General features: G+C 47.7%; 1 protein-coding gene across 1 annotated transcript in view; it reads right to left on the reverse strand.

Moving 5' to 3' along the window:
* The window catches only part of LOC121572624 (disintegrin and metalloproteinase domain-containing protein 12-like), a gene marked incomplete at its 3' end in the record, with an annotated part of 147,567 nt that overhangs the window by 5,451 nt on the left and 116,755 nt on the right, over positions 1 to 25,361 (reverse strand). Inside the window, exon 12 of the mRNA XM_045214301.1 lies at positions 3,888 to 4,065. Within this exon, the coding sequence (XP_045070236.1) occupies positions 3,888 to 4,065 (178 nt within the window). The remainder of the gene's footprint in view (positions 1 to 3,887; positions 4,066 to 25,361) is intronic.

The raw sequence follows: 25,361 nt of genomic DNA on the forward strand, positions 1-25,361 counted from the left end.
GACAGGGACAGGGACAGGAGAGGAACAGGGACGGGACAGGGACAGGGACAGGGACAGGGACAGGGACAGGGACAGGGACAGGGACAGGGACAGGAGAGGGACAGGGACAGGGACAGGACAGGACAGGACAGGGACAGGGACAGGACAGGGACAGGGACGGGACAGGGACGGGACAGGAGAGGGACAGGGACAGGAGAGGGACAGGGACAGGGACAGGGACAGGGACAGGGACAGGGACAGGGACAGGGACAGGGACAGGGACAGGAGAGGGACAGGGACATTTTGAGACCAGAGGAAACAGAAATCCAAATCATTTGTTAATGAACTATTTACTGTAATGTATTACATCAGGGTGATAGAGTGAGTGATGTGAGGCTACCTTCTTTCTCTTCCAGAGCTGGGCCAGAACATTTCAGAGCTGAGGCCAGAACCTCACCATTACAGGTAGAGAGAACAGATTCACTGAGCACAGAGGAGGAGGTAATGCCAACACGTTTCAATAATTCAGTCAATGACAGCTTGAGCTGCCAGCTATGTCTCCCTTTCCTTTCAGAGTTGTGTTAATCCTCTTCTATTCTCCCACACATTGTGTGTGTGTGTGTGTGTGTGTGTGTGTGTGTGTGTGTGTGTGTGTGTGTGTGTGTGTGTGTGTGTGTGTTGACTAAATGTATTCAGTCGTATCTTTGAGCTTTTCTCTGAAGACTGAGAAGAGGAAAAGCTTGTTTTTTTGTTAGTATTTTAAGAGCTGCTGCACAGATGCACTGCTATTTACGTCTTCAGAGATACCGTAAGTCACTTTGTGCTGTGGTTCTTTATTCATGGCACAGCCACAGAACACCTCCCCAAGGGGGTTGTTTATTTCATTTGTCTCAAACTGGAGATCAGGTGCTGAGGAACTATGAATCATGACAGAATGGGACAGGGTTGAGATCATGTGCTAAGGAACTATGAATCATGACAGAATGGAAAGGGTGGAGATCATGTGCTAAGGAACTATGAATCATGACAGAATGGGACCGGGTTGTAGTACACAATTCCAGTCCACGTCTACTATACAGTAAAGCCCTTTTCCAAGCCAAGCTGTACTGCACTGGCCTCGTTACGTTGCTGGAACTGTGCTGTTCCTGTCCCATTCCATCCCTGTCCCATCCCATCCCTGTCCCAATCCATCCCTGTCCCATCCCATCCCTGTCCCATTCCATCCCTGTCCCATTCCATCCCTGTCCCATCCCATCCCTGTCCCATTCCATCCCTGTCCCATTCCATCCCTGTCCCATTCCATTCCTGTCCCATTCCATTCCTGTCCCATTCCATCCCTGTCCCATTCTATCCCTGTCCCATTCCATCCCTATCCCATTCCATCCCTGTCCCATCCCATCCCTGTCCCATTTTGTGCGACTTTTTCTAATCATAGTCTCACACCTCATGTAGCCTAGCCCATAGGCCTATATGTTTTGATAAGGTTTGTATCACAACTAAAGTGGCCAAATACCTTCTTAAAAAAAAAGCTTTACAATGGGTGTAGAAGCGTGTGCGTTTCAAGTTTGGTGGAAGATCATTTTCACTTTTGCTGTTCGTTAGGCCTACTCATCATGTTGGCTGACGAAAAGTAAATGTGGATAGTTCTTCCAATATCTTCAATATGCGCCTCGGAATTGGGAATTGGATAAGGACACATGCAGTTGCGTCCCCGATGTATCTGTCTTCACTTGTAGCCTGTGAGAAAGACCTGTTCACGAGACGGGCATTGGCTAATAAGAATTTAGATATCTGAGAGAGCCATGTGAGTGAGAGGTGCGTCGGAAAACACACAGCCGGGAGAAGGGAATTATAATTATTATAGTCAGCTCAAGGGCATACATTTTTTTTTTTTTAGGTGTCATTAGGGCACACAAAGGGGATGCTGCCGGGAAATTTGAGGCATTATCAAGTGCTTGTCAAATTGTGAATGAGAGACTGATGAAGTGTGTGCAGCCTGCGCAAAAAAACAAAGCAGAGCTCATGCCCTTCATGTGACTTTTTTTCAAATCATCATTAGAGTAGCATCATGCAGCCATAGAATGTATTAAAAATCAAAACATATAGCCCAACGCTTATATCACAACTAAAGTTGCATAAATAAACTCTAAATTAAGCATATAGGAGGACCTGTTTCTTTGTTAACCGCTCAACACAGAATAGCCGCATGTGCGCACTCCCTCAAATCGTTTGGAGAAAATATCCTTTCTATTTCATTCAGGTATGTTCAATTGTATTCTTCATACTATAAAATATTATAAAATAATGCCACGGAAATCTAAGCAAATCTTGTTTGCTAAATGAACTAGTGTAGCCAACACCTGTCCCATCCATCTCTGTCCCATTCTATCCCTGTCCCATTCCATCCCTGTCCCATTCCATCCCTGTCCCATTCCATCCCTGTCCCAATCCATCCCTGTCCCAATCCATCCCTGTCCCAAACCATCCCTGTCCCATTCTATCCCTGTCCCATTCTTCCCTGTCCCAATCCATCCCTGTCCCAAACCATCCCTGTCCCATTCCATCCCTGTCCCATTCCATCCCTGTCCCATTCCATCCCTGTCCCAATCCATCCCTGTCCCAATCCATCCCTGTCCCAAACCATCTCTGTCCCATTCTATCCCTGTCCCATTCTATCCCTGTCCCATTCTATCCCTGTCCCAAACCATCCCTGTCCCAATCCATCCCTGTCCCAATCCATCCCTGTCCCATTTTATCCCTGTCCCAATCCATCCCTGTCCCATTCTTCCCTGTCCCAATCCATCCCTGTCCCAAACCATCCCTGTCCCATTCTATCCCTGTCCCATTCTTCCCTGTCCCAATCCATCCCTGTCCCATTCTATCCCTGTCCCATTCTATCCCTGTCCCAAACCATCCCTGTCCCAATCCATCCCTGTCCCATTCTATACCTGTCCCAAACCATCCCTGTCCCAATCCATCCCTGTCCCATTCTTCCCTATCCCAATCCATCCCTGTCCCATTCTATCCCTGTCCCAATCCATCCCTGTCCCATTCTATCCCTGTCCCAATCCATCCCTGTCCCATTCTATCCCTGTCCCATGCTATCCCTGTCCCATTCTATCCCTGTCCCAATCCTTCCCTGTCCCAATCCATCCCTGTCCCATTCTATCCCTGTCCCATTCTATCCCTGTCCCATGCTATCCCTGTCCCATTCTATCCCTGTCCCAACCCATCCCTGTCCCATTCTATCCCTGTCCCAATCCATCCCTGTCCCAATCCATCCCTGTCCCATTCTATCCCTGTCCCAATCCATCCCTGTCCCAATCCATCCCTGTCCCATTCTATCCCTGTCCCAATCCATCCCTGTCCCATTCTATCCCTGTCCCAATCCATCCCTGTCCCAATCCATCCCTGTCCCATTCTATCCCTGTCCCAATCCATCCCTGTCCCAATCCATCCCTGTCCCAATCCATCCCTGTCCCAATCCATCCCTGTCCCATTCTATCCCTGTCCCAATCCATCCCTGTCCCAATCCATCCCTGTCCCATTCTATCCCTGTCCCAATCCATCCCTGTCCCATTCTATCTCTGTCCCAATCCATTGGCCTTGGTAGTGTTAGACCACTTCCTAGCTCCACTCCTCTCAGAACAGCTTGGTTTGGTTCAGCTTGGCTCAGGATAGTAGTGGTTTGGTTCAGCTTGGCTCAGGACAGTAGTGGTTTGGTTCAGCTTGGCTCAGGACAGTAGTGGTTTGGTTCAGCTTGGCTCAGGACAGTAGTGGTTTGGTTCAGCTTGGCTCAGGACAATAGTGCTTTGGTTCAGCTTGGCTCAGGACAGTAGTGTTAAAAGGGTATTAATGTGTCCCATCCCATTGCATCCCTACCATGGCATCACAGGACTACTTCCTACCTCCAGTTCTCCACAGTCACACTCCTCTCCTTCCTCCACGTATCCGTTGCCACACTTCTGTCCCCCGTAGAGCACCTTGACCTCAGGCATGTTGAACAGACACATCCCCACTCCCTTCTCCAGACTGGCAGCCAGATCCTTTATGCTACAGGAGCTGAATACTGTAGGGAATGGATACCTGAAGAGGAGAGAGGAGAGCTACTGAATACTGCAGGGAACAGGTACCTGAAGAGGAGAGCTACTAAATACTGCAGGGAATGGGTACCTGAAGAGGAGAGAGGAGAGCTACTGAATACAGTAGGGAATGGATACCTGGGGAGGGTGGCTTGAGGAGGTGAAAAAGAAGAAGATGAAGATATGCACAAACGTTGAAGGGAAATGTGTCGTCTGTTTTATCCCAACCCCTCTGAAAGAAACACACACTAAGAGGTTAGAGAGGAGCAGAGGGCCAGAGACAGACAGACAGACAGACAGAGAGAGAGAGAGAGAGAGACAGAGACAGAGACAGAGAGAGAGAGAGAGAGAGAGAGAGAGAGAGAGAGAGAGAGAGAGAGAGAGAGAGAGAGAGAGAGAGAGAGAGAGAGAGAGAGAGAGAGAGAGAGAGAGAGGGAAAGGAGAAGGAAAGAGAGCAGGGGAGACAGAGAGAAAACAGGTTTAAGAGTTCATCCTTATCAGTCAGATTATAATCAGTTCTAGTGAGCGATAATCACAAAATCAATTAATTTATCAATTAACCACTAGAGCTGAACAGCCTCCCTAATGAGTTGCATCACTGTGTGAACAACATACTAGCGAGAGAGAGAAGAGGAGGATTTTAAGACAAAAGCTCATAAAAAGTTGTTCCCTCGCCAGGGTTGACCCATAAATCTAGAGAAGAAGAAAGAGGAATAGGTTGTTCAACCCATAAATCTAGAGAAGAAGAAAGAGGAATAGGTTGTTCAACCCATAAATCTAGAGAAGAAGAAAGAGGAATAGGATGTTCAACCCATAAATCTAGAGAAGAAGAAAGAGGAATAGGTTGTTCAACCCATAAATCTAGAGAAGAAGAAAGAGGAATAGGTTGACCCATAAATCTAGAGAAGAAGAAAGGGGAATAGGTTGTTCAACCCATAAATCCAGGGATTTTTTTACACTGTGTTTGGAGCGGGGGACAGAGAGGAGAGGGTGGTCTGCTGCTCTGTTCTGCTCCACAGGTAAACCAAACAGTGTGTGTGTGTGTTTGCCCTGGGCTCTGTCTGACAAAACCTGTTTTCCAGACCTCATACTGCTTTATGGAGCTCTGCTCTGGTAATAGACTGTAATGCTGGATGGCCATGTGGTGTACGTGAGAGAGTGTGTGTGTTTGTGTGTGTGCGGAGAGAGATCGTGTGTGTGCCTGCTGGTGTGTGTATGTACGTGAGTGTGTGTGTGTGCCTGTAAATGCAAAGTATGTGGTTCCTTACTGCCCATAGAATCTAAAGCAGTGTAGGTGTATTTGTGTGTTGTGTGTGTGTGTGTGTGTGTGTGTGTGTGTGCATGTGCCTGTGTAAACTGTGTGAAATGACTAGCTAGTTAGCGATGCGTGCTAATAGCATTTCAATCGGTGACATCACTCGCTCTGAGACCTTGAAGTAGTTGTTTACCTTGCTCTGCAAGGGCCGTGGCTTTTGTGGAGCGATAGGTAACGATGCTTAGTGGGAGGCAGTTGTTGATGTGTTCAGAGGGTCCCTGGTTCGAGCCCAGGCTGGGGTAAGGTAGAGGGACGGAAGCAACACTGTTACACCTGCGTATTTGTTTGTGTGTGTGTGTGTGTCTGCCTGCCTGTGTGTGTTCAGCTTGCATGACAAAGCTCCCGTTGGACAGACAGACCCTCCTGAGGCCTGATGTGACAGCGTTGGGATGTGTGACTGGAGAAGAGTGCCCATCCTGCGGGAGCCAGTCCACCAATCATAACAGCTGGAAGTATAGACAGAGTTACATTCCAACGTCACACCTGACTGACTTACTCAATCACAGTTCTGTCCCCACCTTCCCCTCTGTCTCCTCTATCCCCTCCATCTCCTCTGTCCCCTCTATCCCCTCCATCTCCTCTATCCCCTCCATCTCCTCTATCCCCTCCATCTCCTCTATCCCCTCCATCCCCTCCATCCCCTCCATCTCCTCTATCCCCTCTACCCCCTCCATCTCCTCTATCCCCTCCATCTCCTCTATCCCCTCCATCTCCTCTATCCCCTCTATCCCCTCCATCTCCTCTATCCCCTCTACCCCCTCCATCTCCTCTATCCCCTCCATCTCCTCTATCCCCTCCATCTCCTCTATCCCCTCCATCTCCTCTATCCCCTCCATCTCCTCTATCCCCTCCATCTCCTCTATCCCCTCTATCCCCTCCATCTCCCCTATATCTCCTCTATCCCCTATATCTCCTCTATCCCCTATATCTCCTCTATCCCCTCCATCCCCTCCGTATCCTCTATCCCCTCTGTCTCCTCTATCCCCTCCATCCCCTCCATCTCCTCTATCCCCTCTATCCCCTCTGTCTCCTCTATCCCCTCTATCTCCTCCATCACCTCTATCCTCTGTATCCTCCATCTCCTCTATCTCCTCTGTATCCTCCATCCCTTCTATCTCCTCTATCCCCTCTATCTCCTCTATCCCCTCCATCCCCTCCATCTCCTCTATCCCCTCTATCTCCTCTATCTCCTCTATCCCCTCCATCCCCTCCATCTCCTCCATCCCCTCTATCCTCCGTCTCCTCTATCCCCTCTGTCTCCTCTATCCCCTCCATCCCCTCCATCTCCTCTATCCCCTCTATCCCCTCTGTCTCCTCTATCCCCTCTATCTCCTCCATCCCCTCTATCCTCTGTATCCTCCATCTCCTCTATCTCCTCTGTATCCTCCATCCCTTCTATCTCCTCTATCCCCTCTATCTCCTCTATCCCCTCAATCCCCTCCATCTCCTCTATCCCCTCTATCCCCTTCATCCCCTCTATCCCCTCTATCCCCTCCATCCCCTCCATCTCTTTCTATCCCCTCCATCTCCTCTGTCCCCTCTATCCCCTCCATCTCCTCTATCCCCTCCATCTCCTCTATCCCCTCCATCTCCTCTATCCCTCCATCCCTCCATCCCTCCATCTCCTCTATCCCCTCTACCCTCCATCTCCTCTATCCCCTCCATCTCCTCTATCCCCTCCATCTCCTCTATCCCTCTATCCCCTCCATCTCCTCTATCCCCTCTACCCCCTCCATCTCCTCTATCCCCTCCATCTCCTCTATCCCCTCCATCTCCTCTATCCCCTCCATCTCCTCTATCCCCTCCATCTCCTCTATCCCCTCTATCCCCTCCATCTCCCCTATATCTCCTCTATCCCCTATATCTCCTCTATCCCCTCCATCCCCTCCGTATCCTCTATCCCCTCTGTCTCCTCTATCCCCTCCATCCCCTCCATCTCCTCTATCCCCTCTATCCCCTCTGTCTCCTCTATCCCCTCTATCTCCTCCATCCCCTCTATCCTCTGTATCCTCCATCTCCTCTATCTCCTCTGTATCCTCCATCCCTTCTATCTCCTCTATCCCCTCTATCTCCTCTATCCCCTCCATCCCCTCCATCTCCTCTATCCCCTCTATCTCCTCTATCTCCTCTATCCCCTCCATCCCCTCCATCTACTCCATCCCCTCTATCCTCCGTCTCCTCTATCCCCTCTGTCTCCTCTATCCCCTCCATCCCCTCCATCTCCTCTATCCCCTCTATCCCCTCTGTCTCCTCTATCCCCTCTATCTCCTCCATCCCCTCTATCCTCTGTATCCTCCATCTCCTCTATCTCCTCTGTATCCTCCATCCCTTCTATCTCCTCTATCCCCTCTATCTCCTCTATCCCCTCAATTCATTAATTATCATCCCTCCATCCTCCATCTCTTTCTATCCCCTCCATCTCCTCTATCCCCTCTGTCCCCTCTATCTCCTCTATCCCATCCATCTCCTCTATCCCCTCTATCTCCTCTATCTCCTCCATTCCCTCTATCTCCTCCATCCCCTCTATCCCCTCCATCCCCTCCATCCCCTCCATCTCCTCTATCCCCTCTATCTCCTCTATCCCCTCTATCCCCTCTATCCCCTCTATCTCCTCTATCCCCTCTGTCCCCTCTGTCTCCTCTATCCCCTCTATCCCCTCTATCCCCTCTATCTCCTCTATCCCCTCTGTCCCCTCTATCCCCTCTATCTCCTCTATCCCCTCTGTCCCCTCTGTCTCCTCTATCCCCTCTATCTCCTCTATCCCCTCTATCCCCTCTATCCCCTCTATCTCCTCTATCCCCTCTGTCCCCTCCATCTCCTCTATCCCCTCCATCCCCTCCATCTCCTCTATCTCCTCTATCCCCTCTATCTCCTCTATCCCCTCTGTCTACTCTATCTCTTTCTATCCCCTCCATCTCCTCTATCCCCTCCATCTCTTTCTATCCCCTCCATCTCCTCTATCCCCTCTATCCCCTCCATCTCCCCTATATCTCCTCTATCCCCTATATCTCCTCTATCCCCTATATCTCCTCTATCCCCTCCATCCCCTATATCTCCTCTATCCCCCCTGTCTCCTCTATCCCCTCCATCCCCTCCATCTCCTCTATCCCCTCTATCCCCTCTGTCTCCTCTATCCCCTCTGTCTCCTCTATCCCCTCTATCCTCTGTATCCTCCATCTCCTCTATCTCCTCTGTATCCTCCATCCCTTCTATCTCCTCTATCCCCTCTATCTCCTCTATCCCCTCCATCCCCTCCGTCTCCTCTATCCCCTCTGTCTCCTCTATCCCCTCCATCCCCTCTATCCCCTCTATCCCCTCTGTCTCCTCTATCCCCTCTATCTCCTCCATCCCCTCTATCCTCTGTATCCTCCATCTCCTCTATCTCCTCTGTATCCTCCATCCCTTCTATCTCCTCTATCTCCTCTATCCCCTCCATCCCCTCCATCTCCTCTATCCCCTCCATCCCCTCCATCTCCTCTATCCCCTCTATCTCCTCTATCTCCTCTATCCCCTCCATCTCCTCTATCCCCTCCATCTCCTCTATCCCCTCCATCTCCTCTATCCCCTCTGTCCCCTCTATCTCCTCTATCCCCTCTGTCCCCTCTATCTCCTCTATCCCCTCTATCTCCTCCATCCCCTCTATCTCCTCCATTCCCTCTATCCCCTCTATCTCCTCCATCCCCTCTATCTCCTCCATTCCCTCTATCCCCTCTATCTCCTCCATCCCCTCTATCCCCTCCATCCCCTCCATCCCCTCCATCTCCTCTATCCCCTCTATCTCCTCTATCCCCTCTGTCCCTTCTGTCTCCTCTATCCCCTCTATCTCCTCTATCCCCTCTATCTCCTCTATCCCCTCTGTCCCCTCTGTCTCCTCTATCCCCTCTATCTCCTCTATCCCCTCTATCCCCTCTATCTCCTCTATCCCCTCTGTCCCCTCCATCTCCTCTATCCCCTCCATCCCCTCCATCTCCTCTATCTCCTCTATCCCCTCTATCTCCTCTATCCCCTCTGTCTCCTCTGTCCCCTCTGTCTCCTCTATCTCCTCTATCCCCTCTATCCCCTTCATCCCCTCTATCCCCTCCATCTCTTTCTATCCCCTCCATCTCCTCTATCCCCTCTATCTCCTCTATCCCCTCCATCACCTATATCTCCTCTATCCCCTCTATCTCCTCTATCCCCTCTATCCCCTCCATCTCCTCTATCCCCTCCATCTCCTCTATCCCCTCCATCTCCTCTATCCCCTCCATCTCCTCCATCCCCTCCATCCCCTCCATCCCCTCCATCTCCTCCATCCCCTCCATCTCCTCTATCTCCTCTGTATCCTCCATCTCCTCTATCTCCTCTATATCCTCTGTCTCCTCTATCTCCTCTGTCTCCTCTATCTACTCTATCCCCTCTATCTCATCCATCCTCTTCATCCCCTCCATCCCCTCAATCTCCTCTATCTCCTCCATCTCCTCCATCTCCTCCATCTCCTCCATCTCCTCCATCTCCTCTATCCCCTCTATCTCCTCTATGCCCTCTATCTCCTCTATCGTCTCTGTCTCCTCTATCCCCTCTGTCTCCTCTATCTCCTCTATCTCCTCTATCTCATCTATCCCCTCTATTTCCTCTATCCCCTCTGTCTCCTCTATCCCCTCTGTCTCCTCTATCCCCTCTGTCTCCTCTATCCCCTCTGTCTCCTCTATCTCCTCTGTCTCCTCTGTCTCATCCATCCCCTTCATCCCCTCCATCTCCTCTATCTCCTCTATCGCCTCTATCTCCTCTATCTCTTCAATCTCATCCATCTCCTCTATGCCCTCTATCCCCTTCATTCACTCTATCCTCTCCATCTCTTTCTATCCCCTCCATCTCCTCTATCCCCTCTATCTCCTCTATCCCCTCCATCACCTATACCTCCTCTATCCCCTCCATCTCCTATATCCCCTCTATCCCCTCTATCTTCTCTATCCCCTCTATCTCCTCTATCTCCTCTATCCCCTCTATCTCCTCTATCCCCTCTGTTTCATCTATCTCCTCTTGTCTCCTCTGTCTCCTCTGTCTACTCTATCCCCTCCATCCCCTCCATCTCCTCTATCTCCTCTATCTCCTCTATCTCCTCTATCCCCTCCATCTCTTCCATCTCCTCTGTCCCCACCTTCCCCTCTGTCTCCTCTGTCTCCTCTATCTCCTCTATCCCCTCTTTTTCCTCTATCCCCTCTGTCTCCTCTGTCTCCTCTATCCCCTCTATCCCCTCCCTCTCCTCTATCTCCTCTGTATCCTCCATCTTCTCTATCTCCTCTATCCCCTTCATCCCCTCTATCCCCTCCATCTCCTCTATCTCCTCTGTCTCCTCTGTATCCTCTGTCTCCTCTATCTCCTCTATCTCCTCTATCTCCTCTATCGTCTCTGTCTCCTCTATCCCCTCTGTCTCCTCTATCTCCTCCATCCCCTCTGTCTCCTCTGTCTCCTCTATCCCCTCTATCCCCTCTGTCTCCTCTATCCCCTCTTTCCCCTCTGTCTCCTCTGTCTCCTCCATCCCCTCTATCTCCTCTATCGTCTCTGTCTCCTCTATCCCCTCTATCCCCTCTGTCTCCTCTGTCTCCTCTATCCCCTCTGTCTCCTCTGTCTCCTCTGTCCCCTCCATCCCCTCCATCTCCTCTATCTCCTCTGTCTCCTCTGTCTCCTCTGTCTTCTCTGTCTCCTCCATCTCCTCTATCTCCTCTATCCCCTCCATCTCCTCCATCTCCTCTGTCCCCACCTTCCCCTCTGTCTCCTCTGTCTCCTCTATCTCCTCTATCCCCTCTGTCTCCTCTATCCCCTCTGTCTCCTCTGTCTCCTCTGTCTCCTCTATCCCCTCTATCCCCTCCATCTCCTCTATATCCTCCATCTTCTCTATCTCCTCTATCCCCTTCATCCCCTCTATCCCCTCCATCTCCTCTGTATCCTCTGTCTCCTCTATCTCCTCTATCTCCTCTATCGTCTCTGTCTCCTCTATCCCCTCTGTCTCCTCTATCTCCTCCATCCCCTCTGTCTCCTCTGTCTCCTCTATCCCCTCTATCCCCTCTGTCTCCTCTGTCTCCTCCATCCCCTCTGCCTCCTCCATCCCCTCTGTCTCCTCTATCCCCTCTATCCCCTCTGTCTCCTCTGTCTCCTCTGTCTCCTCTATCCCCTCTGTCTCCTCTGTCTCCTCTGTCTCCTCCATCCCCTCTGTCTCCTCTATCCCCTCTATCCCCTCAATCCCCTCTGTCTCCTCTGTCTCCTCTGTCTCCTCCATCCCCTCTGTCTCCTCTATCCCCTCTGTCTCCTCTGTCTCCTCTATCTCCTCTATCCCCTCTGTCTCCTCTATCCCCTCTGTCTCCTCTATCCCCTCCACAATGAATGTTCATGCCTTGCTGCCGTCAAACACGCTGGAGTTCAGAGCATTTTACAATTCAATGAAACAAACACACAGACTCAACAAGAGAGAGACACCACATCAAGCAAGCCACAGTCACAGACACAGTGTATGTGAAAGACGGGCCACATCAACTGAGCCACACAGTCTGTCTGAGCTGGGTACACATGGACTCAGAAACATGTTCCAAGCTCCACCCATAATGGTTCCCTGGGGAATGATCCGGAACGTGCTGATGGTCTGCCTAACAGTCTTGAGGCCATTTGTTTGTGATGCTGATGAGAGACCTCTATTAGGCTACACGGGTGTCAGGAGTGAACATGGTAACAGCAGTCAATATGACATGACTCACTGCTCTACCATAATACCACTTTTATGATCCAAACAAAAGTTTGGACACACCTACTCATTCAAGGGTTTTTCTTTATTTTTACTATTTTCTACATTGTAGAATAATAGTGAAGACATCAAAACTATGAAATAACACATATGGAATCATGTAGTAACCAAAAAGTGTTAAACAAATCAAAATATATTTAAGATTCTTCAAATAGCCACCATTTGCCTTGATGACAGCTCTTGGCATTTTCTCAACCAGCTTCACCTGGAATGCTTTTCCAACAGTCTTGAAGGAGTTCCCACATATGCTGAGCACTTGTTGGCTGCTTTTCCTTCACTCTGCCGTCCGACTCATCCCAAACCATCTCAATTGGGTTGAGGTCGTGGGATTGTGGAGGCCAGGTCATCTGATGCAGCACTCCATCACTCTCCTTCTTGGTCAAATAGCCCTTACACAGCCTGGAGGTGTGTTGGGTCATTGTCCTGTTGAAAAACAAATGATAGTCCCACTAAGCCCAAACCAGATGGGATGGATTATCACTGCAGAATGCTGTGGTAGCCATGCTGGTTAAGTGTGCCTTGAATTCTAAATAAATCACAGACAGTGTCACCAGCAAAGCACCCCCACACCATAACACCTCCTCCTCCATGCTTTACGGTGGGAAATACAGATGCGTAGATCATCTGTTCACCCACACCATGTCTCACAAAGCCACGGCGGTTGGAACCAAAAATCTCCAATTTGGATTCCAGACCAAAGGACAAATTTCCACCTGTCTAATGTCCATTGCTTGTGTTTCTTGGCCAAAGAAAGTATCTTTAGTAGTGCTTTCTTTGCAGCAATTCGACCATGAAGGCCTGATTCACACAGTCTCCTCTGAACAGTTGATGTTGAGATGTGTCTGTTACTTGAAGTCTGTGAAGCATTTATTTGGGCTGCAATTTCTGAGGCTGGTAACTCTAATGAACTTATCCTCTGCAGCAGAGGTAACTCTGTGTCTTCCATTCCTGTGGCGGTCCTCATGAGCCAGTTTCATCATAGCGCTTGATGGTTTTTGCGACTGCAATTGAAGAAACTTTCAAAGTTCTTGAAATGTTCCGTATTGACTGACCTTCATGTCTTAAAGTAATGATGGACTGTTGTTTCTCTTTGCTTATTTGAGCTGTTCTTGCCATAATATGGACTTGGTATTTTACCAAATAGGGCTATCTTCTGTATACCAACCCAACACAACTGATTGGCTCAAACGCATTAAGAAGGAAAGAAATTCCACAAATTAACTTTTAACAAGGCACACCTGTTAATTAAAATGAATTCCAGGTGACTACCTCATGAAGCTGGTTGAGAGAATGCCAAGAGTGTGCAAAGCTGTCATCAAGGCAAAGGCTGGTAATTTGAAGAATCTCATATATAAAATATATTTTGATTTGTTTAACACTTTTCTTTATTACTACATGATTCCATATGTGTTATTTCATAGGTTTGATGTCTTCACTATTATTCTACAATGTAAAAAATAGTAAAAATAAAGAAAAACCCTTGAATGAGTAGGTGTGTCCAAACTTTCGACTGGTAGTGTATTTCCATCCACATACAGTGGGGAGAACAAGTATTTGATACACTGCCGATTTTGCAGGTTTTCCTACTTACAAAGCATGTAGAGGTCTGTAATTTTTATCATAGGTACACTTCAACTGTGAGAGACGGAATCTAAAACAAAAATCCAGAAAATCACATTGTATGATTTTTAAGTAATTCATTTGCATTTTATTGCATGACATAAGTATTTGATACATCAGAAAAGCAGAACTTAATATTTGGTACAGAAACCTTTGTTTGCAATTACAGAGATCATACGTTTCCTGTAGGTCTTGACCAGGTTTGCACACACTGCAGCAGGGATTTTGGCCCACTCCTCCATACAGACCTTCTCCAGATCCTTCAGGTTTCGGGGCTGTCGCTGGGCAATACGGACTTTCAGCTCCCTCCAAAGATTTTCTATTGGGTTCAGGTCTGGAGACTGGCTAGGCCACTCCAGGACCTTGAGATGCTTCTTACGGAGCCACTCCTTAGTTGCCCTGGCTGTGTGTTTCGGGTCGTTGTCATGCTGGAAGACCCAGCCACGACCCATCTTCAATGCTCTTACTGAGGGAAGGAGGTTGTTGGCCAAGATCTCGCGATACATGGCCCCATCCATCCTCCCCTCAATACGGTGCAGTCGTCCTGTCCCCTTTGCAGAAAAGCATCCCCAAAGAATGATGTTTCCACCTCCATGCTTCACGGTTGGGATGGTGTTCTTGGGGTTGTACTCATCCTTCTTCTTCCTCCAAACACGGCGAGTGGAGTTTAGACCAAAAAGCTCAATTTTTGTCTCATCAGACCACATTACCTTCTCCCATTCCTCCTCTGGATCATCCAGATGGTCATTGGCAAAATTCAGACGGGCCTGGACATGCGCTGGCTTGAGCAGGGGGACCTTGCGTGCGCTGCAGGATTTTAATCCATGACGGCGTAGTGTGTTACTAATGGTTTTCTATGAGACTGTGGTCCCAGCTCTCTTCAGGTCATTGACCAGGTCCTGCCGTGTAGTTCTGGGCTGATCCCTCACCTTCCTCATGATCATTGATGCCCCACGAGGTGAGATCTTGCATGGAGCCCCAGACCGAGGGTGATTGACTGTCATCTTGAACTTCTTCCATTTTCTAATAATTGCGGCAACAGTTGTTGCCTTCTCACCAAGCTGCTTGCCTATTGTCCTGTAGCCCATCCCAGCCTTGTGCAGGTCTACAATTGTATCCCTGATGTCCTTACACAGCTCTCTGGTCTTGGCCATTGTGGAGAGGTTGATTGAGTGTGTGGACAGGTGTCTTTTATACAGGTAATGAGTTCAAACAGGTGCAGTTAATACAGGTAATGAGTGGAGAACAGGAGGGCTTCTTAAAGAAAAACTAACAGGTCTGTGAGAGACGGAATTCTTACTGGTTGGTAGGTGATCAAATACTTATGTCATGCAATACAATGCAAATGAATTACTTAAAAATCATTCAATGTGATTTTCTGGATTTTTGTTTTAGATTCTGTCTCTCACAGTTGAAGTATACCTATGATAAAAATGACAGACCTCTACATGCTTTGTAAGTAGGAAAACCTGCAAAATCGGCAGTGTATCAAATACTTGTTCTCCCCACTGTAGTTGTAGAATAAAGGCCAGTGTGTATAACAAAGACACACTAACAGATCCTAGGACCCTAATAAGGCAGTGGTGAAAATCCCATGATTCTCTCTGATGTCCAGTAAATGCAGGATACTGAGGTGTTTCTGTGAAGGACACCTGGGTTAGAAGAAGAGGGATGTGTCCCAAACGGCAGGGGGCAATTTGGGATGCAGGCGAGGTGTTGCAGTGAGTCTTTCATTTCTTTCCAGAGATTTGATGAAACGCTGAAACGAAGAGACCCTTTGCTGCAGTGAGACTGTCAGCAGCAAAAAAAAACTTCTCCCTGCATCTCCTCTCCTCTCCTCTCCCCTCCTCTCCTCTCCTCTCCTCTCCTCTCCTCTCCTCTCCTCTCCTCTCCTCTCCTCTCCTCTCCTCTCCTCTCCTCTCCTCTCCTCTCCTCTCCTCTCCTCTCCTCTCCTCTCCTCTCCCCTCCTCTCTTCTCCCCTCCTCTCTTCTCCCTCTCCTCTCCTCTCCTCTCCCCTCCTCTCCTCTCTCCTCCTCTCCTCTCCTCTCCTCTCCCATCTTCTCCCCTCCTCTCTTCTCCCCTCCTCTCTTCTCCCCTCCTCTCTTCTCCCCTCCTCTCTTCTCCTCTCCTCTCCCCTCCTCTCCTCTCTCCTCCTCTCCTCTCCTCTCCTCTCCCATCTTCTCCCCTCCTCTCTTCTCCCCTCCTCTCTTCTCCCCTCCTATCCCCTCTTCTCCCCTCCCCTCTTCTCCCCTCCTCTCCTCTCCTCTCCTCTCTTCTCCTCTCCCCTCCTCTCCCCTCCTCTCCCCTCCTCTCTTCTCCTCTCCCCTCCTCTCCTCTCTTCTCCTCTCCCCTTCCCTCCTCTCTTCTCCTCCTCTCTTCTCTTCTCCCCTCCCCTCTTCTCCCCTCCCCTCTTCCCTCCCCTCCCCTCCTCCCCTCCCCTCCCCTTCCCTCCTCTCCTCTCTTCTCCCCCCTCTCTTCTCCTCCTCTCCCCTCCTCTCTCCTCCTTCCTCCTCCCCCCTCCTCACCTCTCCTTTAGGGCATTTTGAAGCAACAGATGTTCTGAGACCAAAAATGCTTTTCATTTACCAGTAAATGAAAATGACATCTCCACAACTCACTTCCAAATGACATTTTTTTGTTTAGGTTTATGGACATCTGAGATGTCTATAAATATGCAACGAGGATCTTTTTATGTGTTTTGAAATGATCTCACTCTCAAGGTTGCCTTTGATGATTTTCTCTGTGTGTGTGTGTGTGTGTGTGTGTGTGTGTGTGAGCGTGTGTGTGTGTGTGTGTGTGTGTGAGCGTGTGTGTGTGTGTGTGTGTGTGTGTGTGTGAGCGTGTGTGTGTGTGTGTGTGTGTGTGTGTGTGTGTGTCTGACCACCAACACTGCGCTGCATTCTAACATCAATATTATCCTGTGAGAGGTTACGTGAGGTGAAGGAGGGTATCTCACAGTGCAGCTAGCAGTTTCCACTCTGGACTGAGGTAAAAAGATCAAAAGATCAGAGAGACTGACTGAATACTAATAGTGTAGTGGTAGAAGGTATGGAGAACAGAGAGACTGACTGAATATTAATAGTGTAGTGGTGGAAGGTATGGAGAACAGAGAGACTGACTGAATACTAATAGTGTAGTGGTGGAAGGTATGGAGAACAGAGAGACTGACTGAATACTAATAGTGTAGTGGTAGAAGGTATGGAGAACAGAGAGACTGACTGAATATTAATAGTGTAGTGGTAGAAGGTATGGAGAACAGAGAGACTGACTGAATATGAATAGTGTAGTGGTAGAAGGTATGGAGAACAGAGAGACTGACTGAATATTAATAGTGTAGTGGTAGAAGGTATGGAGAACAGAGAGACTGACTGAATATTAATAGTGTAGTGGTGGAAGGTATGGAGATCAAAGAGACTGACTGAATATTAATAGTGTAGTGGTAGAAGGTATGGAGAACAGAGAGACTGACTGAATATTAATAGTGTAGTGGTAGAAGGTAGGGAGAACAGAGAGACTGACTGAATATTAATAGTGTAGTGGTAGAAGGTAGGGAGAACAGAGAGACTGACTGAATACTAATAGTGTAGTGGTGGAAGGTATGGAGAACAGAGAGACTGACTGAATATTAATAGTGTAGTGGTAGAAGGTAGGGAGAACAGAGAGACTGACTGAATACTAATAGTGTAGTGGTAGAAGGTAGGGAGAACAGAGAGACTGACTGAATACTAATAGTGTAGTGGTAGAAGGTAGGGAGAACAGAGAGACTGACTGAATACTAATAGTGTAGTGGTAGAAGGTATGGAGAACAGAGAGACTGACTGAATACTAATAGTGTAGTGGTAGAAGGTAGGGAGAACAGAGAGACTGACTGAATACTAATAGTGTAGTGGTAGAAGGTATGGAGAACAGAGAGACTGACTGAATACTAATAGTGTAGTGGTAGAAGGTAGGGAGAGCAGAGAGACTGACTGAATACTAATAGAGTAGTGGTAGAAGCAGTGGCGGCTCCTGAAAAAATTCTCAGGGGGGGCAATTTTTCTGATGATTTAGGTGACCTACACACATTTTAAAAAAGATATGTCCAGCAACAACATGAAGACAGGGGCAGCATATAAGTCAATACCAGAAGCATTTATTGACTGATCTCAAAAGTGTTGGCTTACCAGGGTTGGTGGAGCCCTCAGTTTCATCTTTGCCTCGCAAAGCTAACTCAAACACTCCGCAAAACTTCACACACTGGATTAGCCGGCTGAGGATGTGGCGGTTCTTGCTAATGTCGTAGTAAATATATTTGTTATAGTGAATATGGAATATGATATGTTGAGTAAAATGTTGTGCTAAGATCTATTTAGGTCAGGAGCTGGTTATAAGTTCTGTTCCTATCCAATAACAGTGGACAAAAGGGTCCTATCTTGTCAGCCTTGTCAGTTTCAGTTCTCCAGTAAACTTGTGATTATCAACACTAACCTCATCGTTGTGGCGGCGGACAGCTAGCCTGTATCCCTCATCCAGTTGAGTGGGAATGTTCACTCTCCCCAAAGCAGACAATCTCAAACAGCTATCCATGTGGGTCTTTGACAGCTCATGTTTCTTAATCTTTCCTGAAAGATGGTGCATGTCCGTTACACACCAGTCGCTGTCCAAGCGGTGCTGTCTGCCGTGCCGCCTTCAGGGTGAAAGAGTAAGCAGGGGGTAGCAGAAGACTGCATTAGCTACATCGCAGCCTGCTAGCCAGGTTTTTCGTTCGTACTAATTTTTGGAAAATCCTCGGGTGTAGGACTTCCCCCCTTTAGTAGAAACCTGTTGAATTATAAATTTGGTCTGGGAGGTCCTAATTGTTTCGTTGCCAATTTATCTTCATTTGTTCGCCGACAAAAAGGAACTTCTTTCAAAGACACAATCGAGTTGCACTGAAGCCTAGCCATTTTGACAGTAATAGTGAATTGATTGACGCTGCTACCCGCTCTTTTCTTAGTTACGTTCATGGTTATGTTACGTATGACGAAAGCGCGTAAGTGCAAGCCCTCAGAAACCCATAGAGATTGTATTGAAAGCTCTGATATTTGAAAAAAATAGATTTTACATGGGAGTCTATGACAGACTTCTGGGCGATTTTCAACCTGACTGAAATCGCCCCAAAAGGGGGGGGGGCCATTTGAAGCACGACTTTAGCCTGATTGGACATTTAGTGGCACTGTGGCAGATCAGACGTCTAGATTACAACACTGATAACTACTGTTGCCGTGATATAATTGATTAGAAAAAAAATCCCTTCCTTTTCCCGTTTGGCAGTGCGTCGCCCATATCGCCCTATTGAACACACCGCCCCTGGGTAGAAGGTAGGGAGAACAGAGAGACTGACTGAATATTAATAGTGTAGTGGTAGAAGGTATGGAGAACAGAGAGACTGACTGAATATTAATAGTGTAGTGGTAGAAGGTATGGAGAACAGAGAGACTGACTGAATACTAATAGTGTAGTGGTAGAAGGTATGGAGAACAGAGAGACTGACTGAATATTAATAGTGTAGTGGTAGAAGGTATGGAGAACAGAGAGACTGACTGAATATTAATAGTGTAGTGGTAGAAGGTATGGAGAACAGAGAGACTGACTGAATACTAATAGTGTAGTGGTAGAAGGTAGGGAGAACAGAGAGACTGACTGAATACTAATAGTGTAGTGGTAGAAGGTATGGAGAACAGAGAGACTGACTGAATACTAATAGTGTAGTGGTAGAAGGTAGGGAGAACAGAGAGACTGACTGAATACTAATAGTGTAGTGGTAGAAGGTAGGGAGAACAGAGAGACTGACTGAATATTAATAGTGTAGTGGTAGAAGGTATGGAGAACAGAGAGACTGACTGAATACTAATAGTGTAGTGGTAGAAGGTAGGGAGAACAGAGAGACTGACTGAATATTAATAGTGTAGTGGTAGAAGGTAGGGAGAACAGAGAGACTGACTGAATATTAATAGTGTAGTGGTAGAAGGTAGGGAGAACAGAGAGACTGACTGAATACTAATAGTGTAGTGGTGGAAGGTAGGGAGAACAGAGAGACTGACTGAATACTAATAGTGTAGTGGTAGAAGGTATGTAGAACAGAGAGACTGACTGAATATTAATAGTGTAGTGGTAGAAGGTAGGGAGAACAGAGAGACTGACTGAATATTAATAGTGTAGTGGTAGAAGGTAGGGAGAACAGAGAGACTGACTGAATACTAATAGTGTAGTGGTAGAAGGTAGGGAGAACAGAGAGACTGACTGAATACTAATAGTGTAGTGGTGGAAGATTGGGCAGGAGAACAGGGGGGCAATCTGTAGCAACGGTTATGACTTAATCCCTCCTCCCTCCTCCACGTCCTACTCCATTTTCTCCTCCTCCACCTCCTCCTCCTCCTCCTCCTCCTCCTCCTCCTCCTCCTTGAGAGGCATCTTACCCCGATCACCATCTGTCTGACATCCAGTTGTTTAACAGGGAGCCACTTCCTTAGCAACCACTGTTTACAACTCTTTCTAATTGTTACAGATGTTTTGCTACCCCATGCAGCCCCTCAATAACACACACACACACACACACACACACACACACACACACACACCTCTGTTCTGTTCTGTTTCTATGTTTGCGAGGGGAGAGTGAGGGGAGAGAGGGAGAGAGGGAGAGAGAGTGAGAGAGGGAGAGAGAGGGGAGGAGGGACGAGAGAGAGAGAGAGAGAGAGAGAGAAAGAAAGAGAGAGAGAGAGAGAGAGACAGAGAGAGAGAGAGAGAGGGGGGAGAGGAGAGAGAGTGAGACAGAGAGAGAGAGGGAGAGAGAGAGAGAGAGAGTGAGGGGGGACAGGAGAGAGAGAGAGAGTGAGACAGAGAGGGTGGGGACAGGAGAGAGAGAGAGAGAGTAAGACAGAGAGGGTGGAGAGGGGAGAGAGAGAGAGACAGAGAGAGAGAGGGTGGAAAGGGGAGAGAGAGAGAGAGAGAGAGAGAGAGAGAGAGAGAGAGAGAGAGACAGGGGGAGAGGGGAGAGAGGGGGGAGAGAGAGAGTGAGACAGAGAGAGAGGGGGGGGAGAGTGGAGAGAGGGGGGAGAGAGAGAGTGAGACAGAGAGAGAGAGGGGGGGAGTGGAGAGAGGGTGGAGAGAGGGAGACAGAGAGAGAGTGGGGAGAGGGGAGAGAGAGAGTGAGACAGAGACAGAGAGAGGGGGGAGAGTGGAGAGAGGGGGGAGAGAGGGAGACAGAGAGAGAGAGAATTGCATCTAACAGCTGTGGTCCCTGGGGCCTAGTAAAGTGGTTCCAGCACCAGTAACTGGGTACTAACGGGTCCATCTGTGGTTGTCTGTGGTTGACCGCAGGCGGAAGACACTCCAGACTGTGTCCAGACTGTTTCCAAGTGTTCCTCCTGAGGGAGTCTGGGACCAACTGGAGTCACCACCGCCTCAAACAGAGAGTCACAGCTGGACCCCTCGACCCCTAACCCCTGAACTGGACCCCTCGACCCCTAACCCCTGAACTGGTTCTCATCCTAATCTTCTCTGTTCTATCCTGTTCTATCCTGTTCTATCCTGGTTCTATCCTGTTCTATCCTGTTCTATCCAGGTTCTATCCTGGTTCTATCCTGGTTCTTTCCTGTTCTATCCTGGTTCGATCCTGTTCTATCCTGTTCTATCCTGTTCTATCCTGGTTCTATCCTGGTTCTTTCCTGTTCTATCCTGGTTCGATCCTGTTCTATCCTGGTTCGATCCTGTTCTATCCTGTTCTATCCAGGTTCTATCCTACTTCTATCCTGGTTCTTTCCTATTCTATCCTGGTTCTGACCTGTTCTATCATGTTCTATCCTGTTCTATCCTGGTTCTTTCCTGTTCTATCCTGGTTCTATCCTGGTTCTATCCTGGTTCTATCCTGGTTCTATCCTGTTCTATCCTGTTCTATCCTGTTCTATCCAGGTTCTATCCTGGTTCTATCCTGGTTCTATCCTGGTTCTTTCCTGTTCTATCCTGGTTCGATCCTGTTCTATCCTGGTTCGATCCTGTTCTATCCTACTTCTATCCAGGTTCTATCCTACTTCTATCCTGGTTCTTTCCTATTCTATCCTGGTTCTATCCTGGTTCTATCCTGTTCTATCATGGTTCTATCCTGTTCTATCCTGATTCCATCCTGTTCTATCCTGGTTCTATCCTGATTCTATCCTGGTTCTATCCTGTTCTATCCTGGTTCTCTCCTGGTTCTCTCCTGTTCTATCCTGGTTCTATCCTGGTTCTCTCCTGTTCTATCCTGGTTCTCTCCTGTTCTATCCTGGTTCTATCCTGTTCAATCCTGTTCTATCCTGTTCTATCCTGGTTCTATCCTGTTCTATCCTGGTTCTCTCCTGTTCTATCCAGGTTCTACACTGGTTCTTTCCTATTCTATCCTGGTTCTGTCCTGTTCTATCCTGGTTCTATCTTGTTCTATCCTGGTTCTATCCTGGTTCCATCCTGGTTCTATCATGTTATATCCTGGTTATATCCTGTTCTATCCTGGTTCTATCCTGTTCTATCCTGATTCCATCCTGTTCTATCCTGTTCTATCCTGGTTCTATCCTGATTCTATCCTGGTTCTATCCTGATTCTATCCTGTTCTATCCTGATTTCCATCCTGTTCTATCCTGTTATATCCTGTTCTATCCTGATTCTATCCTGGTTCTATCCTGATTCTATCCTGTTCTATCCAGGTTCTATCCTACTTATATCCTGGTTCTTTCCTATTCTATCCTGGTTCTGTCCTGTTCTATCCTGGTTCTATCTTGTTCTATCCTTGTTCTATCTTGTTCTATCCTTGTTCTATCCTGGTTCTATCCTGGTTCTATCCTGATTCTATCCTGGTTCTATCCTGGTTCTCTCCTGTTCTATCCTGTTTCTCTCCTGTTCTATCCTGGTTCTATCCTGTTCTATCCTGGTTCTCTCCTGTTCTATCCTGGTTCTATCCTGTTCTATCCTGGTTCTCTCCTGTTCTATCCTGTTGTATCCATGTTCTACCCTGGTTCTTTCCTATTCTATCCTGGTTCTGTCCTGTTCTATCCTGTTCTATCCTGGTTCTGTCCTGTTCTATCCTGTTCTATCCTGGTTCTATCCTGGTTCCATCCTGGTTCCATCCTGTTCTATCCTGGTTCTATCCTGATTCTATCCTGGTTCTATCCTGGTTCTCTCCTGGTTCTATCCTGGTTCTATCCTGGTTCTATCCTGGTTCTCTCCTGTTCTATCCTGGTTCTCTCCTGTTCTATCCTGGTTCTATCCTGTTATATCCTGGTTCTCTCCTGTTCTATCCTGTTCTATCCAGGTTCTACCCTGGTTCTTTCCTATTCTATCCTGGTTCTGTCCTGTTCTATCCTGGTTCTATCTTGTTCTATCCTTTTCTATCCTGGTTCTATCCTGTTTCTATCCTGGTTCTATCCTGGTTCTATCCTGTTCTATCCTGGTTCTATCCTGGTTCTCTCCTGTTCTATCCTGGTTCTATCCTGTTCTATCCTGGTTCTCTCCTGTTCTATCCTGTTCTATCCTGGTTCTACCCTGTTCTATCCTGGTTCTCTCCTGTTCTATCCTGTTCTATCCAGGTTCTACCCTGGTTCTTTCCTATTCTATCCTGGTTCTGTCCTGTTCTATCCTGATTCTATCATATTCTATCCTGTTCTATCCTGATTCTATCGTGGTTCTATCCTGTTCTATCCTGTTCTATCCAGGTTCTATCCTACTTCTATCCTGGTTCTATCCTGATTCCATCCTGTTCTATCCTGGTTCTATCCTGTTCTATCCTGGTTCTATCCTGGTTCTATCCTTTTCTATCCTGGTTCTATCCTGTTTCTATCCTGGTTCTATCCTGTTCTATCCTGGTTCTATCCTGGTTCTATCCTGGTTCTATCCTGGTTCTGTCCTGTCCTATCCTGTTCTATCCTGTTCTATCCTGTTCTATCCTGGTTCTATCCTGTTCTATCCTGATTCCATCCTGTTCTATCCTGGTTCTATCCTGATTATATCCTTTTCTATCCTGGTTCTATCCTTTTCTATCCTGGTTCTATCCTGTTCTATCCTGGTTCTATCCTGATTCAGTAGTGGAGTCTACTGCTCTATGGACTGAGCTGTAGCCAGCTCCTATGGCCCTTTTCTCATATTTCCCTCTATCTTTCTCTCGCTCAATTTCAATTTAATGTTTCAACTCAAAGGGGCTTTATTGGCATGGGAAACATATGTTTACATCGCCACAGCAAGTGAAATAGATATAATAAATATTAACAGTAACTCTCTCTCTCTCTCTCTCTCTCTCTCTCTCTCTCTCTCTCTCTCTCTCTCTCTCTCTCTCTCTCTCTCTCTCTCTCTCTCTCTCTCTCTCTCTCTCTCTCTCTCTCTCTCTCTCTCTCTCTCTCTCTCTCTCTCTCTCTCTCTCTCTCTCTCTCTCTCTCTCTCTCTCTCCCTCTCTCTCTCTCCCTCTCCCTCCCTCCCTCCCTCCCTCCCTCTCCCCCTGGTCTTTTGAAGTGCTCAGTTTGACAGAAGTTGTTCTGAAAGATCCTCTAGCTCTTCTTTACAGCTTGCTGCTGTACTGTTTTATGAGTATATAATCAGCAATAGTGTTACCCCGTTTTCTATGGACCCAGTCCAAGTCAAACACACAGGGATGTATCCAGCATAAACACTCAAGTCTGAGGCTCTTCTCTCCCAGCTAGCTGCAGCTTGTGTCTGCTTCCCCAATGGCCCCTTATTCCCTTCATAGGGCAGTGCTTTTGACCAGGGCCGATACACTCCCAAAAATGTTGAGTTAAAAACAACCCAATTTGAGTTCCTTGGTAACCCAGCGCTGGGTAAATATTGGACAGAACACACGCTGGGTTATTTTGACCCAGCCAGTTGGGTTGCGTGAATAACTCAGCCAGTTGGGTTTGTTGGGATTACCCAAACATGGGTTCATTTAACCATCAGCTGGGTATATTAAATGTCATGCTGGGTTGACCTAGCAGCTGGGTCTTTTATCATGTAATCCTTAGGTTGTTTTCAGGAGGTGTGACTTATTAGGGGTGTGGCTTTCTGGTAGATCTTATTGGCCACCCGTGAGAGTAAATGTCATTCCTGTTCATCATGTTTACATACTGCAGATTAAAAATATTCCTTACTTCTTCTGGAATATTAAAGATGAATTACAGTGATCCCTCGCCACTTCGCGGTTCACTTATCGCGGATTCGCTATTTCGCGGATTTTCATAATGCATTTTTTTTTTTTTGGTGCATTGTGCTCTGCATTCTGATTCGCTAAAAACTCACTCCCGCTTCTTGTATCAAAACATGCTACGAATTGTGCTATCATTTTGTCGTCTCGTGCAGTTATGTGTACGTACATAAAACAGCTTGGCAAATTTACATTAAGTTGGCCAAATTATCTTGTAATTTCGAACATCTCCTAAACCCATAATGTCGACGAAACGGCCTGGACCGACAAAAGCACCTGCGGATGGGCCCAAACGGCGGAAGATGCTACCTATCTCAGATAAAGTTAAACTTCTGGACATGCTAAGGGAAGGTAAAAGCTATGCAGCCGTTGCTCGCCATTACGGAATCAATGAATCTTCCGTTCGTTACATAA

This window comes from Coregonus clupeaformis, unplaced genomic scaffold, assembly GCF_020615455.1.
Source record: "Coregonus clupeaformis isolate EN_2021a unplaced genomic scaffold, ASM2061545v1 scaf0232, whole genome shotgun sequence".
NCBI lineage: Eukaryota > Metazoa > Chordata > Actinopteri > Salmoniformes > Salmonidae > Coregonus > Coregonus clupeaformis.